A 27,043-nucleotide genomic window follows, 5' to 3' on the forward strand; every position below is an offset into this window, starting at 1 on the left:
GGGAGAATGTAAAACTCCTTACAGGCAGCAATGGGGATTGACCCCCATCACTGGTATTGCTAACCACTATGCCACCATGTCAGTTAGACTAGTGTTAAATAGGTGGGTTTCTGGGCAGCGCCAGAAGAATCTGTTCCACCCTGTATCTCTAAATAAAAAAATAAACCCGTGATGTCTGCCATGGGAACTGCAGTGAGGAAGAAGCTATCTTTCGAATTACAGACAGAAAAGGAAGGCAGTAAATGGGTGAAAGTGCTTGCACTATCTCTTCATTGAAAGAACTGTTTGAGTCATTCATTATTTTTACCAGGCTAGTCTATGACACTTGAAGAAAATGGCTAAACATTGTAATATGTGGTTACATTTTTGTCGTCACATTTATTATGCTATTGATAGAAGCTTTAAGTGCCACAATTTCCTACCTCATTGATTGATAACTAACGGCAAAAATTCCCTAGTCCTACATCTTGTTTCGAAACAGAAAATATTTATAGGTACTTTACGAAGAGTAATTATCTAAGCATGGTGAATTGAATGGATTTATTGATTAATCATGGACATTATTTAAAAAGAAGGATGAAGAAGGAATGTGAAATTCTAATCAGTATATCACATAAATATTAGCACATCACATCAAGAGCAATTGCCACGCCAAGCTGTTATGCATAAAGGAAGGATGTCATTAAAATGAAGAGGGTGAAAAAGAAGATTTGTGAGTGTATTTGTAGGAATGGATGGCATGGGTCATAAGGAGAGGCTGGATTAACTGCAATTATTTTCCCCAGAGCAGAGGAGGCTTGAAAAGTGCCATATTACACTCAGTGGCCACTTTATTATGTACAGGAGGTACCTAATATAGTGACTACTGTGTGTACTTTCATAGTCTTCTGCTGCTGTAGCCCAGCTACCTCAAGGTTTGGCATGTTATATGTTCAGAGATTACCTTCTGAATACCACTGTTGTAACGTGTGGTTATTTGATTTACTATCCCCAACCCATGAGCTTGAACCAGTCTGACCATTCTTCTCTGACCTCTCTCATTAGTGAGGCATTTTCACCCACAGAACCACTGGTCACTAGAGTTTTGTTTTGCTTTTTGCATCATTCTCTGTAAACTCTAGAGACTGTTGTGCGTGAAAATCCCAGAAGATCAGCAGTTTCTGAGATACTCAAACCACCCCATCTGGCACCAACAATCATTCCACAGTCAAAGTCACTTAGATCACATTTCTTTCCCATTCTGATGTTTGGGTCTGAACAACAACTGAATCTCTTGACCATGTCTGCATGCTTTTATGCACTGAGTTGTTGTCACATGACTGGCTGATATTTGCATTAACGAGGTGTACAGGTATACTTAATAAAGTGGCCACTGAGTGTGCATAATGGGTATTATAACCAAGCCAAAGGAGAGTGCCTACATCTTTCAACAAGTGAACATTATATCTTACACCCATTAAAGAAACAATTTAGTAAAAAGGTTTATGTCTGATTTCATGCATGATAATTCATCTATGATTTGGCTCATGTCTATTGACTCACACAACATCCTAATAGAGTGCTATGAAATATTTGAAAGAGTTTTAGAATTAATCACTGAAGGATTTTATGCCCAATAACAAAAGCAAACAAATCAGAAATGCAAAGAGGTTATAAAAGTATTCTATCCAATTTATAGGCATGGGCACCATTTGGAAGATTAAGTGTTCACTTTTATCTTACCGCGTACAGGATTTCTCATGAGAGATTTTGGCTTCTTACCCTTCACCACAGTATTAAGAGTTGTCAATATCAGCATATAGTCAGTGGCCAATTTATTAGATATATCAGAACACCTACTCGTTAATGTAAATACCTAAACAGCCAATCATGTGGCAGCAACTCAATGCATAGAAGCATGCAGACATGGTCAAGTGGTTCAGTTGTTTGGACCAGACATCAAAATCGGGAAGAAATGTGATCTAAGTGACTTGGACCACAGACTGATTGTTGATGCCGGAAGGGGTAGCTTGAGTATCTCAGAAACTGCTGATCTCCTGGGATTTTCACACACAACAGTCTCTAGAGTTTATGGAAAATGGTGTGAACACATCCAGTGAGCGGCAGTTCTGTGGACAGAAATGCTTTGGTCAGAAAGGTCAGAGAAAAACAGCCAGACTGGTTCAGGCTGACAGGAAGGCGACAGAAACACAAATAACTACACGTTAGAACAGTGGTGTACAGTGGTGTCCGAATGCACAGTTCATTGAATGAATGAATGAATGAATTGACTTTATTTCTTACATCCTTCCCATACATGAGAAGCAAAAATCTTTACGTTACATCTCTGTCTAAATGTGCAACCATAGTTATTTATAATAAATAGAATAGTCACTGTAACATAGAAATACACTCAAATCAGCATATGTTAATCAGTCTGATGGCAAGCTGTCCCGGAGCCTGTTGGTCCTGGCTGTTATGATGCGGTACTATTTCCCGGATGGTAGCAGCTGGAATAGATTGTGGTTGGGGTGACTCAGGTCCCCTCTGATCCTTTGGGCCCTTTTTACACACCTGTCTTTGTAAATGCCCTGAATCATGGGAAGTTCACAACTACACAGATGCGCTGGGCTGTCCGCACCACCCTCTGCAGAGTCCTGCGATTAAGAGAGGTTCAGTTCCCGTACCAGGCAGTTATGCAGCCAGTCAGGATGCTCTCAATTATGCTCCTGTAGAAAGTTCATAGGATTTGGGGAGGCCCATGCCAAGCTTTTTCAACCGTCTGAGTTGAAACCTTGAAGTGGATGGGCTACAGCAGCAGAAGATGAGGAACATACTCTCAGTGGCATTTTATCAGGTACGGCTACCTGTTAAAATGGCCACTAAATGTACATACACACCAAACAAAAATGGGTGTTCAATACAATGCATGTCATTGGCTCACATTTTTGTGCAGTCTTTCATTGATTTCATTATGGTTATTATTGTATTGTAGATTTGTTAACTATGCCCGCAAGAAAAAGAATCTCTGGGTTATATATGGTGGCATGTATGTACTTTGATAATAAATTTACTCTGAACTTTGTACTTTGGTTTGGAGAATAACAAAAAAATGAGAATTTAGAATGGGATCCCATATGGAAAGCTGTCTCAGAATGGTCAATATAGCAGAAACAATTCTACATTAAACCGCTCATGCATTCAACTATTCGTAAACTGATAAAATCTCTCGGCGACTATCATGGACAGAGATGTGAGAAGTAGAACAGTTCATACTTTTACAAATGGTCATTACATTTTAAGATAGTATTGTATTTTATTTATTTATTATTGAGATACAGCACAGAATAGGCCTTTCTGGCCCTTTGAGCCACGCTGCCCAGCAACCCCCGATTTAATTGCCCCAGTCATGGGACAATTTACAATGGCAAATTAACCTACTAACTGGTGTGCCTTTGGAATGTGGGAGGAAACCAGAGCACCCGAAGGAAACCCACCATGGTCACGGGGAGAACGTGCAAACTCTTTACAGACAACGGTGGGAATTGAACCTGGGTCGCTGGTACTGTAAAGCATTGTGCTAACCACTACACTATTATGCCACGTTTCAGTCAAGTAGCAGAATTTTTTGATTAACCTAGTTGAATTTGGTCAGCTTTACTGACTGATGAGAAACATGGTATTATTAGTTTAGGGATAAACTTGATCGTGTTCATGCAAAATAAATAGAACTAAAGGCCATTAATAGGGCTTCATTTTCATATTCACGTTACATGTAAGTAACATTTATTGCTAGTAGTTTAAAGTACTGATCAGTAGTGATGTTTTACTGCAATTATTTAAGGCTTTAGGCTCTTTATTTATGAAAGGGTCTGCTGACATTGCAGAAGGTCCAGAAGAAGATTCACGAGAATGATCCCAGGAATGAAAGGGTTAACGTATTAGGAACACTTGATTGCTCTGTGCCCGTACCTGCTGGAGTTTAGAAGAATGAGGGGTTCTCAATGAAACCTATTGAATCTTGAATGGTCTCAACAGAGCCGATGTTGAGAGGATGTTTCCTGTATTGGGGGAGTCTATGACCAGAGGCCACAGCTTCAGAATAGGACCTTCCTTCAGAACAGAGATGAGGAGGAATTCCTTTAGTCAGAGAGTGGTGAATCAGTGAAGTTCATTGTCACGGATGGCTGTGGATGCCAAGTCATTGAGTAAATAAAGCAGAGGCTAATAGGCTCTTGATTAGTAAGGGTGTCAAAGGTTATAGGCAGGAGAATGGTGTTGAGAGAGAAAATAAATCATCCATGATGGAATGGCAGAGCAGACACGATGGGCCGAATGGCCTAATTCTGCACCCATGTCTTATGGTAATGTTAAGCTATAGAACAAGGGTTGAAAGGTTTCAAATTAGAAATTACATCTACTAAGTTCTTAGCGGGACTTTTAGGAAATGTATATGATTGAGATCGCAGAATGTTGTTCCGTCTACTCATTCTCAACGGTTACGTGATGTTATGTCATGCTTAAATTTAGAGAAGATTCGTTGTTCAATTTCTGAATCTAGCCAAGACCTTGAAACATTGTGGGGAACATTTTTGAACTGTTTTCAAAACCTTTGATTTGCTGTTAAAGTACAGATGTTGGCTAATAACATATTTCACTATATGATAAGGTTTTTTTTTCCTTTTTTTCTTTCTTTACCAAACAGCTTCGATCCTGGTAGTGGGCTTAGATTTTTTTTGTATAATAAATTATCATATTTCACTATTATGATTTAATTTTATTTACATGAATATAGGGTAATGAGATCGCAAGTGTGATTCAAATGTATTTGGTATTATTTTATCTTTTTTTACTTGTAATATATATCTTTTTGTACTCTGTATTCTTCTATGTATAAATTAATAAAAATATTGAAAAAGAAAGAACAAGGGTTGATAATAGTTCATATCTGTAAAGGAGTTACACTGAGTAGCAAAATAACTTCACATCATTATTTCATACACTATACTTCAATTAGGTTCTGCAATTAAGCTTGTGAAAGAAAATTACTTTTTGAAGTTTGAAGTATGGCTATTACTATTGTCATTTATTTTCTGTCTAGCTGAAGTTTCAAATTTCCCACACAGACCAACTGCTATTGCAAGGAGAACACACACGAAAGAAAACAACATTTACACATTCTCAAATTAGTTATTGGCCCTGAAACTACATGGGGACTATCACCAGTTTCTTGCTCTAACATTGGCAGGAAACCAGAGAAATGCTACAGTCAGCTGTTTGTTCTGTCTCTCTAGGGTTTCCACCGTCCTCTTGCCAAAATGACAGCAGGAGACAATGAAGGTCCCATGACATTTCAGACCTGGTATGTTCAGTTCAAGTGCAACATTTAAATTATGCATCTGTGTACTTTTAATTGGTATCCTTGTCTTTTTCAATGTAGTGCAGTATATAATCAAAGAAATTCATGTGCTACTTTCTTTCTAAATGGTGAGTGGGAAGTCTTCTTTTTTGCTGAACTTTAATTATATGATTGCAGCAGTCTGAACAAAGAATTTCATATTAATGCCAAAACCCCCTTTCAATGTTTTTTGTTCTACTTCATTGTTATCCCTGTTGCATTATTATTGTTATTCTGCGAATAATTTTGAGTTCAGGCAGAAAGAACAAAATAGTCTGCTCCAAAAAGGTTAGGATAACACAATACTTTACTGATTAGAAAAGACTAACACAACTTTGTAGCAGTGAACAAAGTCATTTATCAATGTTCTTTTAGAGACATCATGAAATGGTCCTGGACCAAAAATATGTCAAATGCACGTTATTGCACTTGATCCACACAGAACTTGGAACTTGTTGACTTTGTTTGCTCTTGCCTCATGGATTTAATGAATTGTACAGATTAACACCCACCAGATGAAGAATTTCATCCTCATCTCAGTTTTAAACGGATGTCCCTTCTATCCTGATGCCCTCAGATCCTAGACTAATGGAAACTTCTCCCACTTTATCCAGGCCTTCAGAATTCAGTGGTTTTCAATGAGATCCCTCCTCATCCTTCTGAACGCCATTGAGTATAGGCCCAGAACCAACAAATGCACCTCAAAGTGTTAAAGGAATTGGGATTCAATTCTTTGCCTGCTCTGCCATTTGATAAGATCCTTGTTTAATATTCTACCACATTTCTTACACAAACCTTATATCTCCTGATTTCCTCATAATATAAATGCAAGGTTGTAATGTTGATGGTTTATAAGGCATTGGTCAGAATTAGAATCAGAATCAGATTTATTATCACCAGCATGTGTCGAGAAATTTGTCAGACCACAATTGGAATATGGTGAGTAGCTTTGGGCGCCTACCCTAAGAAAGGATGTGTTGGCATCGGAGAGGGTCCAGAGAAGGTTCACAAGAATGATCACAGAAATGAAAGGGTTAACGTATGAGGACCACTCAATGGCACTGTACTTGCTGCGGTTTAGAAGAACGAAAGAGGAATATCATTGAAACCTATCAAACATTGAAAGGCCAGATAGAGCGGATGTGGAGAGAATATTTCCTATAGTGGTGGTGTCAAGGACCGGAGGGCACAGGCCAGAATTCAAGGACGTCCTCTTAGAATAGAGATGAGGAGGAATTTCTTTAGCCAGAGGGTGGTGAATCTGTGAAGTTTGTTGCCACAGACGGCTGTGGAGGACAAGTCACTTGGTATATTTAAAGTGGAGGTTGTTAGGTTCTGCTTTAGTAAGGGTGTAAAAAGTTACAGGAAGAGGGCAGGTGAATGGGATTGAGAGGGATTGCAGAGCAGACTCAATGGGTCAAATGGCCTAATTCTTCCTCTTTGGTCTTATTCTGTCAATCTGTATTAAGTTTCCAAATCCACTCAGGGTAAAGCAAGGAACGCCAGATTGAAATTGGGAGGATCAAACATTTCTCCTTGTGCTCTTGACCCTTCAAAGACAATAAGACAAAGGAGCAGAATTAGGCCATTCGGCCTATCAGGTCTGCTCCACCAAAGGATGTGGTGCCATGGCTTTAAGAACATGCAGCGGAAAAAGCTGGTGATTATTCCACACTAGCTAATGACATTGTGAGGGTGTGTCTTAAGATTTCTGTTCGAAGAGCTTTGTTGAATATTAAGTTTGCGACCACACAACAGAAGTACTCTGTTGTCTTTATAGTTATTTATCTATTTATTTATTGATTGATTGATTTTAAGATAAACTGTAGCATGGAACACAGACTAATCAGGGGAAAATTTACAATGACAATTAACCTACTAACTGGTACATCTTTAGACTGCGGGAGGAAACCAGAGCACCTGGAGGAAATCCACGCAGTCACTGGGAGAATATACAAACTTCTTACAGAGGCTGCCAGAAATGAACTCTGAACTCTGGTGCCCTGAACTGTAATAGTGTCGCACTAACCACTATGTTACCGTAGCACCCCTGTCATGTGATTACCAAAAGGACCAAATAAATATGTCTTAATTTATTTACAACAGGCAATTTATTGCAGGCCAACCCAACCATTTCATTTGGAAAGTCAGACTGAAACAAAGCCAAGAGAGTACAATGTTCCAGAACAAAATAAATTAAACAGATGACATTTTATAAAATAATGTATTTTCTGCTTTGCCAGACTTCTAAATGAAGCCAATGTTATTGTAAAACAATAAATATTAAACAAAGGAAAATAGACATGTGTATTGCAAGCTGGCTGGCCACTAACCAGGTTTTATTCACAAGAACTGCATTGTTTCTATGCAGAAATAACTCACAAAGTTCTCTGTAATGTGACGTGTTAACTTACCTGCTGGTTAAAAGCCACTTCCACTGTGTCAAACACTGATTGCCCCGTTTCAAGGATGTGGCAGTTCTCTCCCATTGGCTGGCTTTCACACCATGGCACCAGCTTCCTGTTTTGGGCACTCAATTGGTATAAAAATAGTGCAAGCAGGACACTGTGCCTCTTTTTCACAAGGAGGTCCCTTCAAACTGAGCTGCAGCCAGGGATGAAGAGCCTTTGGGAAAGTGTGCTTCAGATAGGAGGGCCCAGGGGCACCCTTAAATAAGTACCTGTTTGTTGAATGTTTAGTGTCATAGTTGAGTAACATTGGAATTAACAAAGTACCTGTTCTAGTGAGAAGTGTTATGAATGTTTAGTGTCCGAGTTTTTGTAACTTAAGGGGGCTTAGATGAGTACTTGTTTGACTTAGATAGCTGGTTGAGTGTTTCACTGCTGGCTTGTAAATAAATAGTTAGCATACTGCCTCGCAATATGTGTCCCACTTACTGAATCTGAGAATCTGCTTCCATGTAACATTTCATAATGATAATTACATTTACATTGGTAATAATACAAGCACTTATACAATGACTTATTAGGCATATATATTTCATGTTGTTCACTCAGGGGTGATTTTCATGAATGACCCAACCAGTCAGACATAACTGCAGTCAGCCTCCTGGCTAGATCAGCAGGCTAACATTAGCAAGGGACTGGGAAGGAGGATGACTTTGGATAACAGGAAGATGCCTGAAAAGTGGAAAAGGGATTCCCAAACCAGGGGAGGTTGTTGGCTGAATCAAAGGTGGTGACAAATCAGCGTATAAGAAGGAGATTGAAAACCCAGCTGAATGAGCCTCAACAACAACCTCTCACTCAACGTCAGAAAAACCAAAGAAAATATCGACTATAGGACGAGGAAAACAGAGGTCCACGAGCTACTCCTCACCAGGGGATTGGAGGTGGAGAAGGTCAGCAACGTTAAATTCCTCAGCGTTATCATTTCAGAGGATGTGTCCTAGGTCCAGCATATGAGTACCATTACAAAGAAGGCACAGCAGCACCTCTGCTTTCTGAGAAGTTTGCAAAGATTTGACACGTCACCTAAAACTTTGACAAACTTCAATATGTGCAGTGGTTGCATCACGACCTGATACAGAAACACAAATACCTTTGAACGGAAAATCGTATAAAGATTAATGGATGTGGCTCAGCCCGTCACAGGTGAAGCCCTCGCCAGCATTGAGTATACCTACAAGGATCACTCATAAAGAGCTACACTTTGGCCTTAATGAGCCTACTCTTTTGAAAAGGTTCAGTTAAGTGTGAAACTGAACTCTGATGAAGTTACTTGAGCTGACTAAGATATTTAAAGAAAGACACAGAACATTATGCTAAAATTTTCAAACAGGGCAGAACCAGGCAGCTGATTCAGAAATGATGGAACACTTCAGAAATTGTTGGAATAAGAGCTGGCCTTTCTATGAATTCATGGCTGATCTGTGCTTCCTTATTCACTTTCCTTCTGAACCTTCGTTTCCTTAGAAAAACACACTAAATGCTGGGGGAGCTCAGCAGGTCAGGCAGCTTCTATAGAGGTGAGTAAACAGTTGATATTTTGGACCAAGACCCTTCATCAGGACTGGAAAGGAAGAGGACAGAAGCCAAAATAAAAAAGTGAGAGGAGGGGAAGGAGCACAAGCTGTTAGCTGATGGGTGAGACCAGGTGAGGGGGATAGGGAGTGTAGGAGGGAATTAAGTGAGAAGCTGGGAGGTAATGGGTGGAAAAGGTAAAGGACTGAAGAATAAAGAATCTGATAGGAGAGTTGAGTGGACCATGGGATAAAGGGAAGGAAGAGTGGCACCTGAGGGAGGTAATGGGCTGGTGAAGATAAGTAAAGGTGTAATCAGGGAGCCAGAATGAGGAATAGAAAAACTGAGAAGGAGGAAAGAGGAGAAGTTATTGGAAAATTGATATTCGTGCCACCAGATTGGAAGCTACGCAGATTTAGTATGAGGTGTTCCTGAATTACCATAAGAACATAAGATATAGGAGCAAAATTAGGCTATTTGGCCCATCAAGTCTGCTCCACTATTTCATCATAGTTGATCTATTTCCCTCTCAGCTCCAATTTCCTGCCTTCCCCCCATATCCCTTCATGCCCTGACCAATCAAGTATCTATCAACCTCTGCCTTAAATATACATAAAGACTTGGCCTTCACAGCTAGCTGTGCTAACAAATTCCTCAGATTCACGACTCTCCCACTAAAGAAATTCCTCCTCATCTCCATTCTACAAGGACACCCCTGGAGAGCATTCTGACAGGTTGCCTCACTGTCTGGTATGGGGGTGGGGGGGACTACTGTATAGGACCGAAGGAAGCTGCAGAGGGTTGTGAATTTAGTCGGCTCCATCTTGGGTACTAGCCTACAAAGTATGCAGGACATCTTCAAGGAGCGGTGTCTCAGAAAGGCAGCGTCCATTATTAAGGACCCCCAGCACCCAGGGCATGCCTTTTTCTCACTGTTACTATCAGGGAGGAGGTACAGAAGCCTGAAGGCACACACTCAGTTATTCAGGAACAGCTTCCTCCCCTCCGCCATTCGATTCCTAAATGGACATTGAACCCGTGAACACTACCTCACTTTTTTTATATATATTATTTCTGTTTTTGCGCGATTTTTAATCTATTCAATATACATATACTGTAATAGATTTATTTATTCATTCTATATTATGTATTGCATTGAACTACTGCTGCCAAGTTAACAAATTTCACAACACAAGCTGGTGATAATAAACCCGATTCTGAATCCCATTCTGATTCGCCATTCTGAGGCTGTGTCCTCTGGTCTTAAAACTCTCCCATATAGAAAATATCCTCTCCACATCCACTCTATCAAGGCCTTTCACCATCCAATTGGTTTCAATTAGGTCAACCCTCATTCTTCTAAATTCTAGTGAATACAGGCCCAAAGCCAGGAAACACTCTTCATAAAAGCTGTTCAATGCTGGAATCATTTTAGTGAACCTCCTTTGAACCCTTTCCAGTTTCAGCACATCATTTCTAAGATAAAGGACACAAAACTGCTTACAAAACTCCAAGTAAGGCCTCACTGGTGCTTATAAAGTCTCAACATATAAAGCCATCAATTCCATCATCCAAATCATTGACATATAACATAAAAAGAATCTGTCCCAACATAGACCCATGTGGAACACCGCTAGTCACTGGCAGCCAGCCAAAAAAGGCTCCCTTTATCCCCACTCTTTGCCTTCTGCCAATCAGCCACTGTTTTATCCATGCTACAGTCTTTCCTCTAATATCATGGGCTCATAACTTGTTAAGCAGCCTCATGTGTGGCACCTTGTCAACGGCCTTCTGAAAATCCAAGTACACAACATCAACCAATTCTCCCCTGTCTATCCTGCTTGTTCTTTTTTCAAAGAATTCCAACAGATCTGTCAGACAAGATTTTCCTTTGAAGAATCTATGCTGACTACGGCCTATTTTATCATGTGCCTCCATGCACCCCAAAACTACATCCTTAATAATCAACTCCAGCATCTTCCCAACCACTGAGGTCAGACTAAAATAGCCCATAATTTTTGTTCTTCTGCCTCTCTCCCTTCTTGAAGAGTGGAATGACATTTGAAATTTTCCAGTCTTCCAGAACTTTTCTAGAATAAAGTAATTCTTGAAAGATCATTACTAATGGCTCCACAATCTCTTCAGCCACATCTTTTAGAACTCTGTGGGGTACATCATCTGGTCCAGGTGACTTATCTACCTTCAGACCTTTCAGTTTCCCAAGAACCTTCTCCCTTGTAATGATACCTTCACACACTTCATGACCACTGACAACTGGAACATCCACCATACTGCCAGTGTCTTCCACTGTGAAGGCTGATGCAAAATACTTATTCAGTTCGTCTGCCATTTCCTTGTCCCCATTTCTACCTCTCAGGCATTGTTTTCCAGCAATCCGCTCTCACCTCTCTTTTATACCCTATATATCTGAAGAAGTTTTTGGTATCTTCATTAATATTATTGGCTAGCTTAACTTCATTTTTCATCTTTACTTTCTTAATTAATTTTTAGTTGTCGTCTCTTGGTATTTAAAAGCTTCCCAATCCTCTAACTTCCCACTAATTTTTACTCTATTATATGCCCTCTCTCTGGCTTTTATGTTGGCTTTGACTTATCTTGTTAGCCACGATTGTGCCATCTTGCCTTTAGAATACTTCTATCTCTTTGGGATATATCTATCCTGTGCTTTCCGAACTGTTTCCAGAAATTCCAGCCATTGCTTCTCTGCTGTCATCCCTGCCAGTATTCTTTTCCACTCAATTATTCTGGCCAACTTCTCTCTCATGCCTCCATAATTCCCTTTATTCCACTGTAATACTGATACATCTGAGTTTAGCTTCTCCTTCTCAAATTTCAGAATGAGTTCAATCATATATGATCACTTGTCCCCTAAGAGTTCTTTTACCTTAAGCTCTCTAATCAATTCTGGTTCATTGCGCAACAGCCAACCCAGAATAATTGATCCCCTAGTGGGCGCAACCACGAGCTGCTCTGAAAAGCCATCTCATAGGCATTCTAGAAATTTTCCCTCTTGGAACGCAGCACCAACCAGATTTTCCCAATCTATCTGTATATTGAAATCCGCCATGACTATTGCCCTTTTGACATGCATTTTCTGTCTCTCATTCTAATTTGTAAGCCACATCTTTACTACCATTTGGGCATCTGTATACAACTCCCATCAGGGTCTTTTTACCCTTGCAGTTCCTTAGCTCTATCCACAATGATTCAACACCTTCCAACCCCAGACCACTTCTTTCTAATGATTTGATTACATTTTTTAACAACAGATCAACGCCACCCCCTCTGCCTTCCTGCCTGCCCCTTCGATGCAATGTGTACCCTTGGAAATTAAGTTCCCAGCTATAATTTTTCAGCCATGATTCAGTGATGCCTACAACATCATACATGCCAATTTGTTACTGTGATCTACCCTATTCCCTATACTGCAGGGCAGAAATAGCTAATACAAGAGGGGCGTAATCTTAAGGTGATTGGAGGAAAGTATAGGGGGGATGTCAGAGGCAAGTTCTTTTCACAGAGAGTGGTGGGTGTGTAGAATGCCCTGTCAGGCATGTTGGTAGAGGCAGCTATATTAGTGGGACTTAACGGACTCTTAGATGAGCACATGGATGATAGAAACATACAGAGCTATATAGGAGGGAAGGATTAGATTGACCTTCGAGTAGGTTGAAAGGCTGGCACAAAATTGTGGGCCAAAGGAGCTGTACTGTGCTGTAATTTTCCCTGTGTTCTACACTCTATGTTCTCTAGCTCTGCCTATTCTCTTGCCCACAACACCTACCTGTGCAAACATTCAAGATTCATTTAAGCAACACACACAAAATGCTGGAGGAACTCAGCAGGCCAGACAGCATCTCTGGAATAGAGAACAATTGTCGTTTTGGCCTGAAACATTGACTGTACTTTTTTCCATAGATGCTGCCTGGCCTGTTGGGTTCCTCCAGCATTTTGTGTGTGTTGCTCAAATTTCCAGCATCTGCAGATTTTCTCTTGTTTAAGATTCATTTATGGTCAAAGAATGTATAAATTATACAACCTTGAGATTTGCTTGCTCACAGGTAGCCACAAAGCAAGAAACTCAAAAGAACCCAATTAATGAAAAAAAATAAATATAAAAATAAAAGACCAACACTCAGTGCTCAAGATAAACAAAAAAAAATTAAAAACTCATGCAAACTATTGAAGTGAACAACAGCATTCCAAACCAAAACGAAGTCCTCAGATCTGAACCCCAGATTAGGCCCAGATTAGGCCCAAAGCCTCATTTGTCAGTTTAAACACAAGAGAGGCCACACCTGCACTGTTACTGCTTCCCTTTCTATCAGATCAAGTCCTGGAACACACTTTCTACAAACGTACATTATATACTTGTACTACCATGAATTTAACATATTCTATCCAATGCTCACGATGTCACTTTTTTTTTAAAACACCTCTGACTTCTGAAAGGCTGATGGTAGAATGAAGAAAAATCTCCAATTGCATTCATTAAACATTGCAAGAATATCCTTATAATGAATTTATGTACATACAATCAGTCTATGTATATAAGTTAATCTTATGCATTTATATTTATTGTTTTTATTGCATTCTTTGCACTTACTGTGTTTTTTCTATGCTGCATTGTAACAATCACTTTTGTACTGAAAAATGACAATAAGCAATCTTGAATTTTGAACGTTTCCATTCCCAAGACTTTGACTGAAATTTAGACCATTCTCACATTCCATTATGACACCAACAACAATCTTTATGATTGGCAGTTTGGACAGCACTTTCTGAAGTAATCACTTACCCTATTTGCCTGTTGGTAGAAGGTGCTTGTGTGATGACGGAATTGGAAGTTGGTGAAGGCATGGCCTGCTGGTTTGCAATCCCGTTGTCGTGGTTTTGCATCCTAGTGGGCGTAAGCTGGTGAGCTATTTGACCGGATATTACCCCTTGTACTGACCCATGCACTGATATATCCTGAAAATAAAATATACAGTATGTGTTGACTTTATGATACCCTCTATAAGGAGTTTGTACGTGCTCTCTGTGGCCGCATGGGTTTCCTCTGGGTGCTCTGGTTTCCTCCCATAATCCAAAGATGTACCAGTTAAATAGGTTAATTGGTCATTGTAAATTGTCCTGTGATTAGTCTCGGGTTAAATAGGTGGGTTACTGGGTGGCATGGCTCACTGGGCCGGAAAGGCCTGTTCATGTTGTATCTCTAAATAAAATAAATAAATAAAGGCTAGGTAGTATTGCAGAAAATTTTAAAGTTCTTTCCAGCCCATTCAACTCTTACTAACCCATACTTATTGGAATGTGGGAGAAAACTGGGGCACCCAGGGGAAACACACATGGACATGAGGAGAACGAACCAACTTCCTGTAGATAGCAGCAGGAAATGAGCACCAATTGTAAAGTGTTCAGCTAACTGCTATGCTACTGTGGTACCCCTAACTAACTCAGCTGCATCACTGACAACAGCATATCCCTTCCCGATAAGCTTAACACATTCTATGGGCACATTCCCTTCTGTTGTCCACTCTGACAGCCACCATTATATGTTCAGTCTTCTGAAGTGTGAACCCGCAGAAAGCTTTGGGACCAGATGGTGTCCCTGGCCGCGTCCTCAGACCCTGTGCAGACCAGCCTGCAGGGATATTTACAGATATTTTTAGCCTCTCCCTGCTTCAGGCTGCAGTTCCCTCCTGCTTTAAGAAGGGCACGATCATCCCGGTACCCAAGAAAACCTAACATCTAGTGCTTCGAGGGGCTGGCGATTGCATTTTAATCGCTTAACTGCACTGCTCTTTTTTGGTATCTTTGACACTCTGTTCTACATTGTTATCATTTTACCTTATTCAATCTCAATGCGCTGTGGAATGGTTTGATCTTTGTAAACAGTACGCAAGCTTTTCACTGTATCTTGATACATGTGATAACACTAAACCAATATGCATGCCAATACCAATAAAGGTATCCTTAACCCAAAAAGAGAAAAGACTGCAAGCTTTCAATAAGTTGAACAATATTTTAAGGAGCAGAAAAAAAGTCAACAATTTCGGTCAAAAACATTTCATCAGAACTGGAAAGTTGAGAAGACCAACGATTTTAAATTGCAAAGAGAGGGAGGAACAGAGGGGACAGAAAATAAGAGTCCAGACAACATTTATTTTAATTTGTTATTTATTTAGAGATACAGGTCCTTCTAACCCACTGAGCTGCACCACCCAGCAACCCACCAACTTAACCCTACTTTAATCACAGGACAACTTACAATGATTAATAAACCTTCTAACCAGTACATCTTTAGACTGTGGGAGGAAACCAGAGCACCCGGAGGAAACCCACGTGGTCACGGGGAGAACTTTCTTACAGATAGCAGCAGAATTGAACTCCAAACTCCAACACCCAGGACTGTAATAGCACTGCAGTAACCACTACGCTTCCATGACGCCCAGGTTATCAAGATAACAGCAGTCAATAAACCAGTGATTAAAGACAAAAGAGGAAATAAGAAAGGAATCGAAACCGAAAAGCTGAGAGAAACTAGCTGGTGGAAAATCTGTGGAGAGAAATTACATGGCGGAGGGAAAGGGGATGTTCCTAAGATGTTCCAACCTTTCTAAAATGTCTGTCTTGCCAAAACACTTCTGCTATGAAGTACATTACAACCATGTTCTAAGTAGATGCGAACTGAGTATTACGTCTGGTTAGCCTCCAACCTGATGGCACGAATATTGATTTCTCCTTCTGGTGAAAAAAAACTTCCCTCTTCTTTTATTCAGTTACCTGTCAACGCACACTGTGACATTCACTTGTCACCTTCTAGCTGGCCCACCTTCCCCTCTCCCCACCTTTTCATTCCGGCATCTTCCCTCTTCCCTTCCAATCCTGAAGAAGGCTGTCAGCCCAAAATACCGACTGTTTATTCATTTCCATAGATGCCCCTGACCTGCTGAGTTCCTCCAGCATTTTGTAAGTGTTGCTTCTTAATTTGATTTTCTGCCGTAAGGCAAAGATAAGCTTCAGCTGTTCATTTTTACTCAAGCTTTATCCAAGTGCTGCTTTTGGCTCATTCTACATTTATAAAATCAGCGTGGCGTGGCAACATAGCAGTTAGCATAACACTTTACAGCAGGGGTCCCCAACCTTTTTTGCACCGCGGACCGGTTTAATATTGTCAATATTCTTGTGGACTGGCCGACCAGGGTGGGTGGCGGTTGTTCAAGTCGGGTGAAACTCACCTCAACATGTCTTTTACAGTTAGAGTTGCCAACTTTCTCACTCCCAAATAAGGGACAAAAGTAGCAGTCAAATCCCGGGACACTTTACCTCAGCAAAGACTACCATGACCATGAAGACTCGCGCGGGCACCTGTGTGCGCATGTGATGTGCGCATACGTGACGTGCGCATGCGCGTACGTGCCAATTTTTTTCCCCACAACTCGGTTTTGCCTTCATCTTCCCGACTACACTGTACATACATTATTTCTACTTTATACAGGCTGTGTACTTATCATATCATTCCTGCTTTAACTATATGTTAGTGTTATTTATTTTTGGTTTTATGTGTTATTTGGTATGACTTGGTACGTTATTTTCTGGGTCTGGGAACGCTCAAAAATTTTTCAATATAAATAAATGGTAATTTCTTCTTCGCTTCACGCCATTTCGTCACAAAAGGTTTCAAAGGAACGTTCTACCTTAGTGGGGGAAATATGGGACAAACCAATTTAGTCCAATATACCGGATGTCCCAGCAAATACGGGGCAGCTGGCAACCCAATGTTCAAGTTTAACAGTGCATGACAGGGAATGAGGAAAGGAGCAGCTGACTCGTATCGTTTTCTCGCGGACCGGAAGCACACACTTTGTGGCCCGGTACTGGTCCACAGCCCGGTGGTTGGGGACCGCTGCTTTATAGCACCAGCGACCCGGGTTAATTTCTGTCTGTAAGGAATTTGCATATTCTCCCCGTGACCGCATGGGTTTCCTCCAGGTGCTTGGTTTCCTCCTGAAATTCCAAAGACCTGGTTACTAGTTTAATTGGTCACATAGGTGTAACAGAGTGGCGTGGGCTCGTTGGGTCAAGGCCTGTTATCATGCTGATTCACTAAACAAATTATTTAAATATCATTGCAACAGACACTGTCTCATGCCTGATAGAGAGGTTTTCTTTGCATTATAGAACATCCTTCAGGATACTTACCGTTCACTTCATTGTAAAGTGAAAGCTAGAAGATCGATACCTCAGTGAATAACCTGATCTGTTGCATTGTTTACCTTCTCAGGTCGAGTTGCAGATACAATCCGGGACAGAGTGGATACTTGAGCCGTGCTGTCAGTAATTGATGCCTCTTTGCTCGTTACCTCAGCTAGACTAGAAATACTCAACCCCGCCGCAGCCTGCAAAACAGAAAGAAACTGCGACTAAATACAAGAGATTCTGCTGATGCAGGAAATCTTGAGCAACACAAACAAAATGCTGAAGGAACTCAGCAAGTCTGGCAGCATCTGCGAAGGGGAATAAACAGTTAATGTTTCAGGCCGAGACCCTTTATAAGGAACCTTCAAGCTCAAGTTTATTGTCATTCAGCCATACGCATGTATACAACCAAATGAGACAATGTTCCTAAGTTTAAAGACACAAACACAAGGAAATCTGCAGATGCTGGAATTTCAAGCAACACACATAAAAATTGCTGGTGAACGCCTGCTGCAATGTTCCTGAGTGATGGTTCAATTTGGGGCATGTTTGACTACTTGAAAATCTGAAAAATGAAATTTCTTAAACCTTTGTTTTGTTTATGTCAGAACTTTTATTTTAGGTTTTGGAATGAAAACCAGATCTTGGCATTGATCAACATTCAAAATAACTTTTATATTTTAAGATGCTCTTGCAGAGTTTTCATGAATGAATGTCATTACCATCACACCATCAAAACACTGACTTTAATTTAAAATGAAATGACAAAGATTTCAAAATCAATCATGCAAATAAAAACCATGTGCTTTAGTAAATTTTAGGTACATTCAGAATATATTTTTGAGGCACATTTTCTTAAGCATGTCAATATTTTCCTTGGCTAAACAACAAAATGTTTGACTACTAATTAGGCTATTGGAATGTGAACCCTTTTTGACAGCACTTGACTCCAGCAAATGAGTTCAGCCCAATGTTACTAAACAAAACTTAATTTCCCATCAAAATATGCACTGACAAAATACTTTTGATATTGATAAACAATGGATTTAGTTTAACATTAACTCTGACAAAACATCTCTCCAACTAGAAGAAGCAACACTTACAATTAAAAACACATCCTTACAGTCAGCACTATTTATCAAAATTACATAAAAGACAACAGTTTTTAAAGCAGGCAGCTACAGAACTTCGTTAAAAACATCCATGTGAAACATGAACAAAGGTAGCCCAGCTAAACTAGGCATTGTCTAGCCTTGTTAAAAAAAAGTGCTTTTCAAATATCTGCCTAACTCTCCCCAACTCTGGGGTAAGCAACAATTTGAATTTCTAATAGATTACAGAGATCACTATTTTTCAGTAGTCCATAAGGAAGATTACTTTTTTAACATTGACAAAACATTTACTCGGCCCTCTACCCACTACCTTTTATCACTAAGACTTGTGAAATAGCCAAAGAAATCTCAACAACTCTGAAAAAAGCAACACTTGAAATTTAAAGCGCTGTTTTTTTTTCTTACAGTCTCCATTCATGCATGGGTGGAGCCTCAGGAAGATGGAGGTCACTCGTTTCTTGTTGCTGGCCTACTAAGATTCTGGCGGGGTATTCTCTGCTATAAAACTTTGTACTGCCTGTCGTTTCTTATCAGCAGCCCTTTTATTTCTTTCATTATCGCTCCACTGTGGCTCTTCAGTCTCTGTTCACACTTTGGTAATTGTGAGATTACATTAAGTTTTCCTGTCTCCCTTCTTCTCTTGCATCTCTCTCTTTCTCTTTCAAGGTACTGCTGATATTTCACTGAATCTTCTTCAATTGTGTCTGAATTTTTTTTTGATCGATGGGTCAATGATTTTGGGGCGTCTTGACTACCTCACCGCCAGTTGTGTGATGGTAAAGACGTGATAGTAATGATGTTTCTCAATCTTTAAAGAAAAGGTTAGTTAAGTCTCACACATGCTAACTTGACTTGATAGCTAGCTTGTAAATGTAAATTAAATATACAGAAATAATGTGAAGTTATTTATTTCTCAGTTAAAGCACTCATATAGCAACTCATTTGGTAATGACACATAATAAGCAGATTCTCAGATCAGGAGGAATAAATCTTTAAATTACTCACATTTCTGGACATCAAAATGTCAGTCGCTTGCCATGACAGCCACATGCTCCCCTGTCACTTCTCATTTCCATGGCAACTACATAAGCAGTTGTTTGAAAAAACTTGATTAGTCTCCAAAATGTGTTGCACGTTGGTAATGGCAGAAGTGCTGGGGCAGCAGTTCTTTGTCATAAGAAAGGTCCAAATTATATTTTTAAAAACCCACATGATTTGACATGTGTTTTAAAAGTTCTTGTGGGAAAATATAAACTAAAAGTTTCATGAATTTAATACTTATTACTTTATTTTGAAGACAAAGTTATAGACTCTGGTTAGGGGAGGCCCAAAATAGTGAAATTCTGTGACATTCAAGTTTTTAACCACTTAAAAATTAAGAAAATATTATTTATAAAGCGTACTGAAAAGAAGTTTCGAATTACTATTACCTTACTTTTAAAACCTCAGTACTAGTTTTCATTAAAAAAAAACCTTTTTTTTCTTGCAAATCTACCTCAGGGACGGAAAAGTAACCCAATTAAAGAATCATCCTCCTCCGGACCAAGATGCACAACACAGTACATATAAATCACACACATAACACATAAAGTTAACAAGTAACAAGGTGCATATACAATACAATTTAAAAAGTAAACAGCATAATGCTACTGGCGTTTCATACATGATGAGACTTGGGTTGTGGCAGAGAGTTCAGTAGTCTCACGGTCTCCTTCTGGGGAAGAAGCTGTTTCCCATTCTAACAGTTCTTGTCCTAATGTTATAGTACTTCCTTCCTGGTGGTAAAATGGGGATCAAAGAGATTGTTGGACGGATGGAAGGATCACTGACAACGCTAATGGCACAGCTTACATAGTGCTCCTGATAAACATCTCTGATGAGGTTTAAGGAACACTCTATAATCCTCTCAGCAATCCTTGCAACACTTTGTAGGGCCTTGCGGTCAGTTGCCTGACAATTCCTGTACCGGACGTGATACAGCTGGTCAGAACACTCCCAATGGTGTTCCTGTAAAAATTGGTTAGAATGGTTGGGGTGGGGGAAGATGGTGAGCATCATGAGCCTCAATCTCCTCAGGAAGTGGAGGTACTGCTGTGCTTTCTTGACCAAAGAGTTGGTGTTGAGGGACCAGGTGAGATCGTCCATTATGTGCACTAGCAGAAACCCGGTGCTCCTAACTGTCTCCATAGTAGAGCTGTGTATGGGCAGTGAGATATGGTCATCTTGCACCTTCACAATCATCTCTTTGGTCGTGTCCAAGTTGTAGTCCTCATACCATTCTACCAGCCTCTCTACCCCCCCTCTGTTCACGAGACCAACCACTGTTGTGTCACCAGCACACTTAATGATTGGGTTTGAGCTGGATCTAGCAATACATTCAGGCATAAGCAATGTGAACAGCAGCAGGCTGAGCATCCTCTCCATTGTCAGCACTATTTGTACTATTTAGTTATGAAATTACTTCTTAATTTGATAGTTTATGAGCAAAAACTATGCACATATTTTGTGCTAGCTCATGGGACTATGGCAAAAACGGAAGTTAAAACATTAACAGTCCTTGTAATTCACATTTTTATCATGTGGAAATATAATCCAACTGGTCAGTCTGAGGTGGGAAATTGCACTCTAAATTTTAACATATTCACTAACCCTTTTATTGTCTTCCTCTTCCTGTGCTTTCCGAAATTCCTGCTCCAAAGAACACGCAAGTTCACTAAAGAGCCCAACTTCTTCACAGTTCTTCAGAAAGCGAGTAGGTGTTGGGGTCTGATCTGTAAAGGAACACATTAGATTATTAGTTTTGTTCATGTTAAATAATATTAAATAAAGATTATTTTCTATTGTTTCTATCCCTAACCAATCACTTTCCAATGTAGATCAGCACACACAGAATTCTGGAGGAACTGCCTGTCATTTGAAGGCATACGGTGTGTTGGTCGTCATTTGTAGGGGGATTAAGTTTAAGAGCCACAACTAAATGTTGCAGCTCCATAAAGCACTAGTCAGTACTGCATTCAGTTCTGCTCCCCCTCTTTACAGGGAGGAGGGCGAAGCTTTAGAGAGGATACAGAGGAGATGTACCAGGATGCTGCCTGGATTAGAGGGTATGTCCTATGAGGATAGGTTGAGTGAGCTAGGGCTTTTTTCTTTGGAGAGAAAGGAGGATAAGAGACAACTTGATAGAAGGGCATATTATGATAAGAGGCATAGAGAGAATGAACAGCCAACAATTTTTGTTCCTGGGTAGAGATGGCTATTATGAGGAGGCATAATTTTAAGGTGTTTGGGGGAAAGTATGGGGAGGTCAGAGGCACATTTTCTACACAGTGTGGTGGGTGAACAGAATGTGCCACCAGGGGTGATGCTAGAGGTAGATACATCAGGGACATTTAAAGTAATCTTAGACAGACACATGGATACTGTAATAGAAAAATAGAGGCCTATGTGGTAGGGAAGGGTTAGATTGATTTTGGAGTAGTTTAAAAGCTTTGTGGGCTGAAGGGCCTGTACTGTGCTGTACTTCTCTGTGTTTGATTAACTCAGCAAATCAGGCAGCACTTTGTGTGTGTTGTTCCAGGTTTCTGGCATCTGCTGTCTCTCTTGTGTCTTGAACATAGATCAGTGTCACAACTGGAAACCTTTCCTCACTCTTCAAGTGTCACAACTGTAAAGCTTTCATCGCTCTTCAAGCCTGTCCATTGAAAGTGGTCAAAAATTAATTTTCCAATTAAGTTATAGCATTCCAAATCAAAAAGACAGGCAAAAGTTTGGGAACAAATCTACTGCTCTAATGAAGGTTTTGTCTAATTTGCTGGACAGGCTGCTGAGGATAAAGTGGCGAGATTCTGATCTCAATGTTGACAAGCTAATTAATCTGAGCCTTATACAGTTCCACTGCAGGTACCTCCTGGAATAAGCAGTCCAATATCCACAGCTGAGGTTTATAAATTCCTTGCAAGTACCTTCACATGAGGGAAGTCGGAACAGTCCCTGACAATGAAACGTCCAAAGAAAATCATTTGACACCTGGCTAAACCCTGCACTCCGGCTGAATTAGCTGTCAAAACTTCAGATTGTCAATACAGTAGGAAAAGAAAATAATTCTCACAAGCATGCTCTGCTCCCCCCGCCCCAGCAAACATCCCAACATCTTTCATGGAAATATTGGAGCCAAAGTGTAAATTAAATTACCAACACAAATATTTTCCAGAACAGCGATGATAGAGGAGTACGAGATGATAAGAGGCATAGATCGACTGGACAGTCAGTGACTTTTTCCCCAGGATGGAAATGGCTAACACAAGGGAGCATAATTTTAAGGCAATTGGAAGAACATATGGGGGTAAGTCAGAGGTAAGTTTTTTTTTACACAAAGAGTAGTGGATGTATGAAATGCCCTGCCGGAGGTGGTGGCAAAGGCAGATACATTAGGAGCATTTAAGAAACTCTTGGAGAGGCACAATGAATTTCCTTCATTAACCGAAAAGGAAATTACAGTGTCACAGTAGCATTGCAAGTGCACAGATATACAAATATTCAAAGTAAGAAAGAATAAAAAAACAAGTTACCTTAAAAATAAGATGTACAAGATTTACAAGTTCACACTGATAAGATGGTAATGCAAGAATTGCTGTAATATTATACAGTAATGGGTACACATTTACACTACCTAGATAAGAAGTGATGGTAGTATTGCTCAGTATTGCAAAGGGTGTCCGCAATAGCAGGATGTGGTAAACGGAGCTAAACAGAGCTTAAACTGAGCTGTGGTAAACAGAGGTTAATTACAGTCTAACAAGAGAGGATCATCACTTCCCCAGCTTCAGACTAACTCATTATAGAGTCTAACGGCCAAGGGTAAGAATGACCTCATATTGCGCTCTTTGGAGCTTCACAGTTGTCTTAATCTATTACTAAAAGTGCTCCTCTGTTCAGCCAAGGTGGCATGCAGAGGGTGAGAAACATTGTCCAGAATTGACAGGATATTCTGGAGAGTTCTTTGATCTGCCACAGCCTCCAGTGTGTCCAGTTTGACTCCTATAACAGAGCCAGCCTTTCTAATCAGTTTATTGAGCCTGTTGACATCACCTGTATTGGTACCATTGCCCCAGCATACCACCGCATAGAAGATTGTATTGGCGGCAACAGACTGGTAGAATACACTATGTGAAGGAGAAAGCTACATACTCCAAAGGACCTCAGCCTCCTCACGAAGTAGAGGCAACTCTGGCCCTTCTTGTTCACAGCTTCTATTTTGATGCTCCACTCAAGTCTGTCATCCAGGTGCACCCCATCCACGTCCTCACCATCAATAGTAACTGGGAGCAGTGCAGGCTTGGTATTCCTAAAGTCCATCACCATCTCCTTTGTCTTACTGATGTTGAGTTGCAGATGATTCAGCTTGCACCATTCAACAAAGTTCTCCACCAGGGCCCTGTCCTCCCTTTATACACCCAACTATTCCTGAGTCGTTAGAGAATTTCTGCGGATGACATGACTCAGTGTTGTCCGAAGTATACAGGGTAACAGGAAGGGAACCAATAAAGTCCCCTCTGGGGCCTCAGTGTGCTTATAGCCTTGTCTGACACACAGCTCTGAAGCTGCACAAACTGTGGTCGGCCAGTCAGGTAGTCCATTATCCAGGATACAATGGAAGTGCCCACCTGCACTGAACAGAGCATTTCCCCAGCAATGAGGGCTGTACGGTATTGAAGGCACTTGTGAAATCAAGAAAACAAGATCCTCACAGTGCTGCCCTGCTTATCCAAATGGGAGTAGGCTCTGTTCAGCAGGTAGCGACGGTGCTCCCGGTGCGCAAACTACAGGGGATTGAGAGCTGATCTGACCAGGGGCCAGAGATGAACGGAGACCAGCCTCTCTAGGGTCTTCATGAGCTGTGAAGGGTCAGGGCCAGAGGACAGTAGTCATTCAAGACTTTCATCAGCCCCTCTTGGGTATTGGGACCACACACGATGTGTTCCACACAATCCACAAAAATGAAGGGCTCTGTAGGAGGGAAGGGTTAGATTGATCTTAGAGTAGGTTAAAAGGATGGCACAACATTGTGGGCTGAATGGCCTTTACTGTGCTGTAATGTTCTATGTTCTATGAAGTTGCCCATCTTCTGCAGAATGAGGTCCAAGATTGTTACTGCAGGACTCCATCTGGTAGATCAGTGGGTGTCCTCTTACCCAACCTGACTCGATAGGCTCTGTGGCTAGCCAGATCTGTGGCAGTCTGCGAGTCTCTGGGAGGCCTGTGAGTCCTCAAGTCCACTGGAGTGTTCAGAAACCCGATATCTGTGAGTCTGTCAGCCAATTGGAGGCTGGAGACTGGGGGCTGGGGGGGGGGCAGCCTATTCTAGAGTTGCAGTCTTGTCTGTGTGTGAGTGGGTAGGTGGGAGGGAGAAAAAAAAAGGACTTGTTCTGCATGGAATGCCCTGACTGAGTGGTGGCAGTGTCAGATAGAAAGACATTTGAGACACTCGTAGATAGGCATATGGATGTTAGAAAAATGGAGGGTCAGATAGATCTTGTAGTAGGTTAAAAGAACAGCAGAACATCATGGGCCAAAGACCCTGTAGTGTTCTTTGTGTCTGCTCCCCCATTCTATTGAGGATGATTTATTATCCCTCTCAACTCCAATCTGCTGCATTCTCCCTGTAACTATTGACTCCCTTACGAATAGAGGATCTATTAACCACTGCTTTAAATATACCTAATAACTTGGCCCCACTAGCTGTGCAATGAACTCCACCTTCTGGCTAAAGAAATTCCTTATCTCTCTTCTAAAGGGATGTCCTATTCTGGGGATATGTCCTCTGGTCCTAGACTCTCCCGCTATTGGAAACATCCTCTCCACATCCACACTGTCAAGGCCTTTCAATATTTTGATAGGTTTCAATGAGCTCCCCCCATTTTCTTATAAACTCCACCAGCGCAGACATCAAACGCTCCTCAAATGTTAACCCTTTCATTCCCAGGATAATTCTTGTTAAACCTCCTCTGGATGTCAGCACACCCTTTCTTAGACACGGGCTTTGAGGTGATCCACAGATGTAAATAAAGAACTTAAGTTCCAATTTTAGACGCAGTTGCACTAACTTAGTCAGAGATGAGTATTATTCTTCAAGCTTTGAGCAATTGCTGTTCCATGTTATTTGTGAGGTTTCCTTGTTTTAGCTTGCTCAGTGCACGGATAATTGAGGCTGTGGTTCTGTTGCTTTTCAAAACAGTTCAAAACCGTATAATTTTCAAGCCCATCGACATGAAGTGAAATTATTTCCTGGCATTACACAGAAGGTTTCTCACTACAATCTTTCTCCTCCCCCACCCCCCCGCCCCCACCCACCTTCCTCCTCCCTGGGTCTCAGCTGTCACCTACCAGATTGTACTCCTTCCACTCTCCACATCTTGTTATTCTGGCTTCTTCCACCTTCCATTCCAGCCTCTTCCCAAAACGTCAATTGTTTATTCCCCTCCATAGATGCTGCCTGACCTGCTGAGTTCCTCCAGCATTTTGTGCGCATTGCTCTGGATTTCCATCATCTGCGGAATCGCTTGTGTTTTTGAGGGGTTGTATTTTATTTGTTTTACATACTTTATCATTATTCTACTATTGAATGAACAGTATGTGTTCTGTAAGTGTAGACTTTTGCAAAGATTTTAAACCATACATGTTTTGGATCAAAACGGATTTGCTCCTTTACCAGCCTGGAATTCTGATTGGTGGATAGCATTCTCTTACCTGATAAAATGTTGTCTGTTTTTATTGCTGGGAACTTCAAAGTCATTTCATGTTTATGGCTATGAATCATGAGGTGGTCCTCCGTTGGAAACCTCTGCAAGAGAAACAAAGGTTGTGTGATTTCACTGGTGTAAAGTGGAGAAAGAATCCAAGCAATTCATTTTAATTGAATCATAAAGAATTACTTTCCTTTCAATAATTTTTCAACCAACATAAACTGAAGTATTAGGAAATAATCATAGTATTGGCATTTGCAAATTTAAGGAACAATATCAGCAATGACCTGATAATTATAAATTCAAATTCAAAGTAAATTATTTCTAAAGTACATGTATGTCACCATATACTGTACTACCCTGAGATTCATTTTCTTATGGGCATTTACAGTAGTACAAAGAAATGCAATAGAATCAATGAAACTACACACAAAGACAGACGAACAGCCTATGTGCATAAAAAGATAAACTAGCGAAATACCAAAAAAAACCCAAATAAATAAATAACACTGAGAACAGGAGTTGTCGAGGCCTTGAAAGTGAGTCCATAGGTGTCGTCAGCAAATTTAAATATGGCATTGGAGCTCAAAGTTCAAAGTTAGTTTT

The 27,043-nt window shown here is 40.6% G+C and overlaps 1 protein-coding gene across 3 annotated transcripts in view; it reads right to left on the minus strand.

Moving 5' to 3' along the window:
• creb5b (cAMP responsive element binding protein 5b) overlaps positions 1–27,043 on the minus strand; it is a 371,769-nt gene that overhangs the window by 286,647 nt on the left and 58,079 nt on the right. For all 3 annotated transcript variants that reach the window (XR_010020734.1, XM_063069535.1, XM_063069536.1), the window contains exons 4-7: positions 26,442–26,535; positions 21,345–21,466; positions 17,661–17,783; positions 14,180–14,352 (exon numbers count right to left, since the gene is read on the minus strand). Coding sequence is in view for 2 of the 3 variants with exons in the window: in XM_063069535.1 (XP_062925605.1) it covers positions 14,180–14,352; positions 17,661–17,783; positions 21,345–21,466; positions 26,442–26,535 (512 nt within the window). In the remaining variant the exon portion in view is untranslated. The remainder of the gene's footprint in view (positions 1–14,179; positions 14,353–17,660; positions 17,784–21,344; positions 21,467–26,441; positions 26,536–27,043) is intronic.

The sequence above is a fragment of the Mobula hypostoma genome, chromosome 17 (genome assembly GCF_963921235.1).
Source record: "Mobula hypostoma chromosome 17, sMobHyp1.1, whole genome shotgun sequence".
In the NCBI taxonomy this organism is placed as follows: domain Eukaryota; kingdom Metazoa; phylum Chordata; class Chondrichthyes; order Myliobatiformes; family Myliobatidae; genus Mobula; species Mobula hypostoma.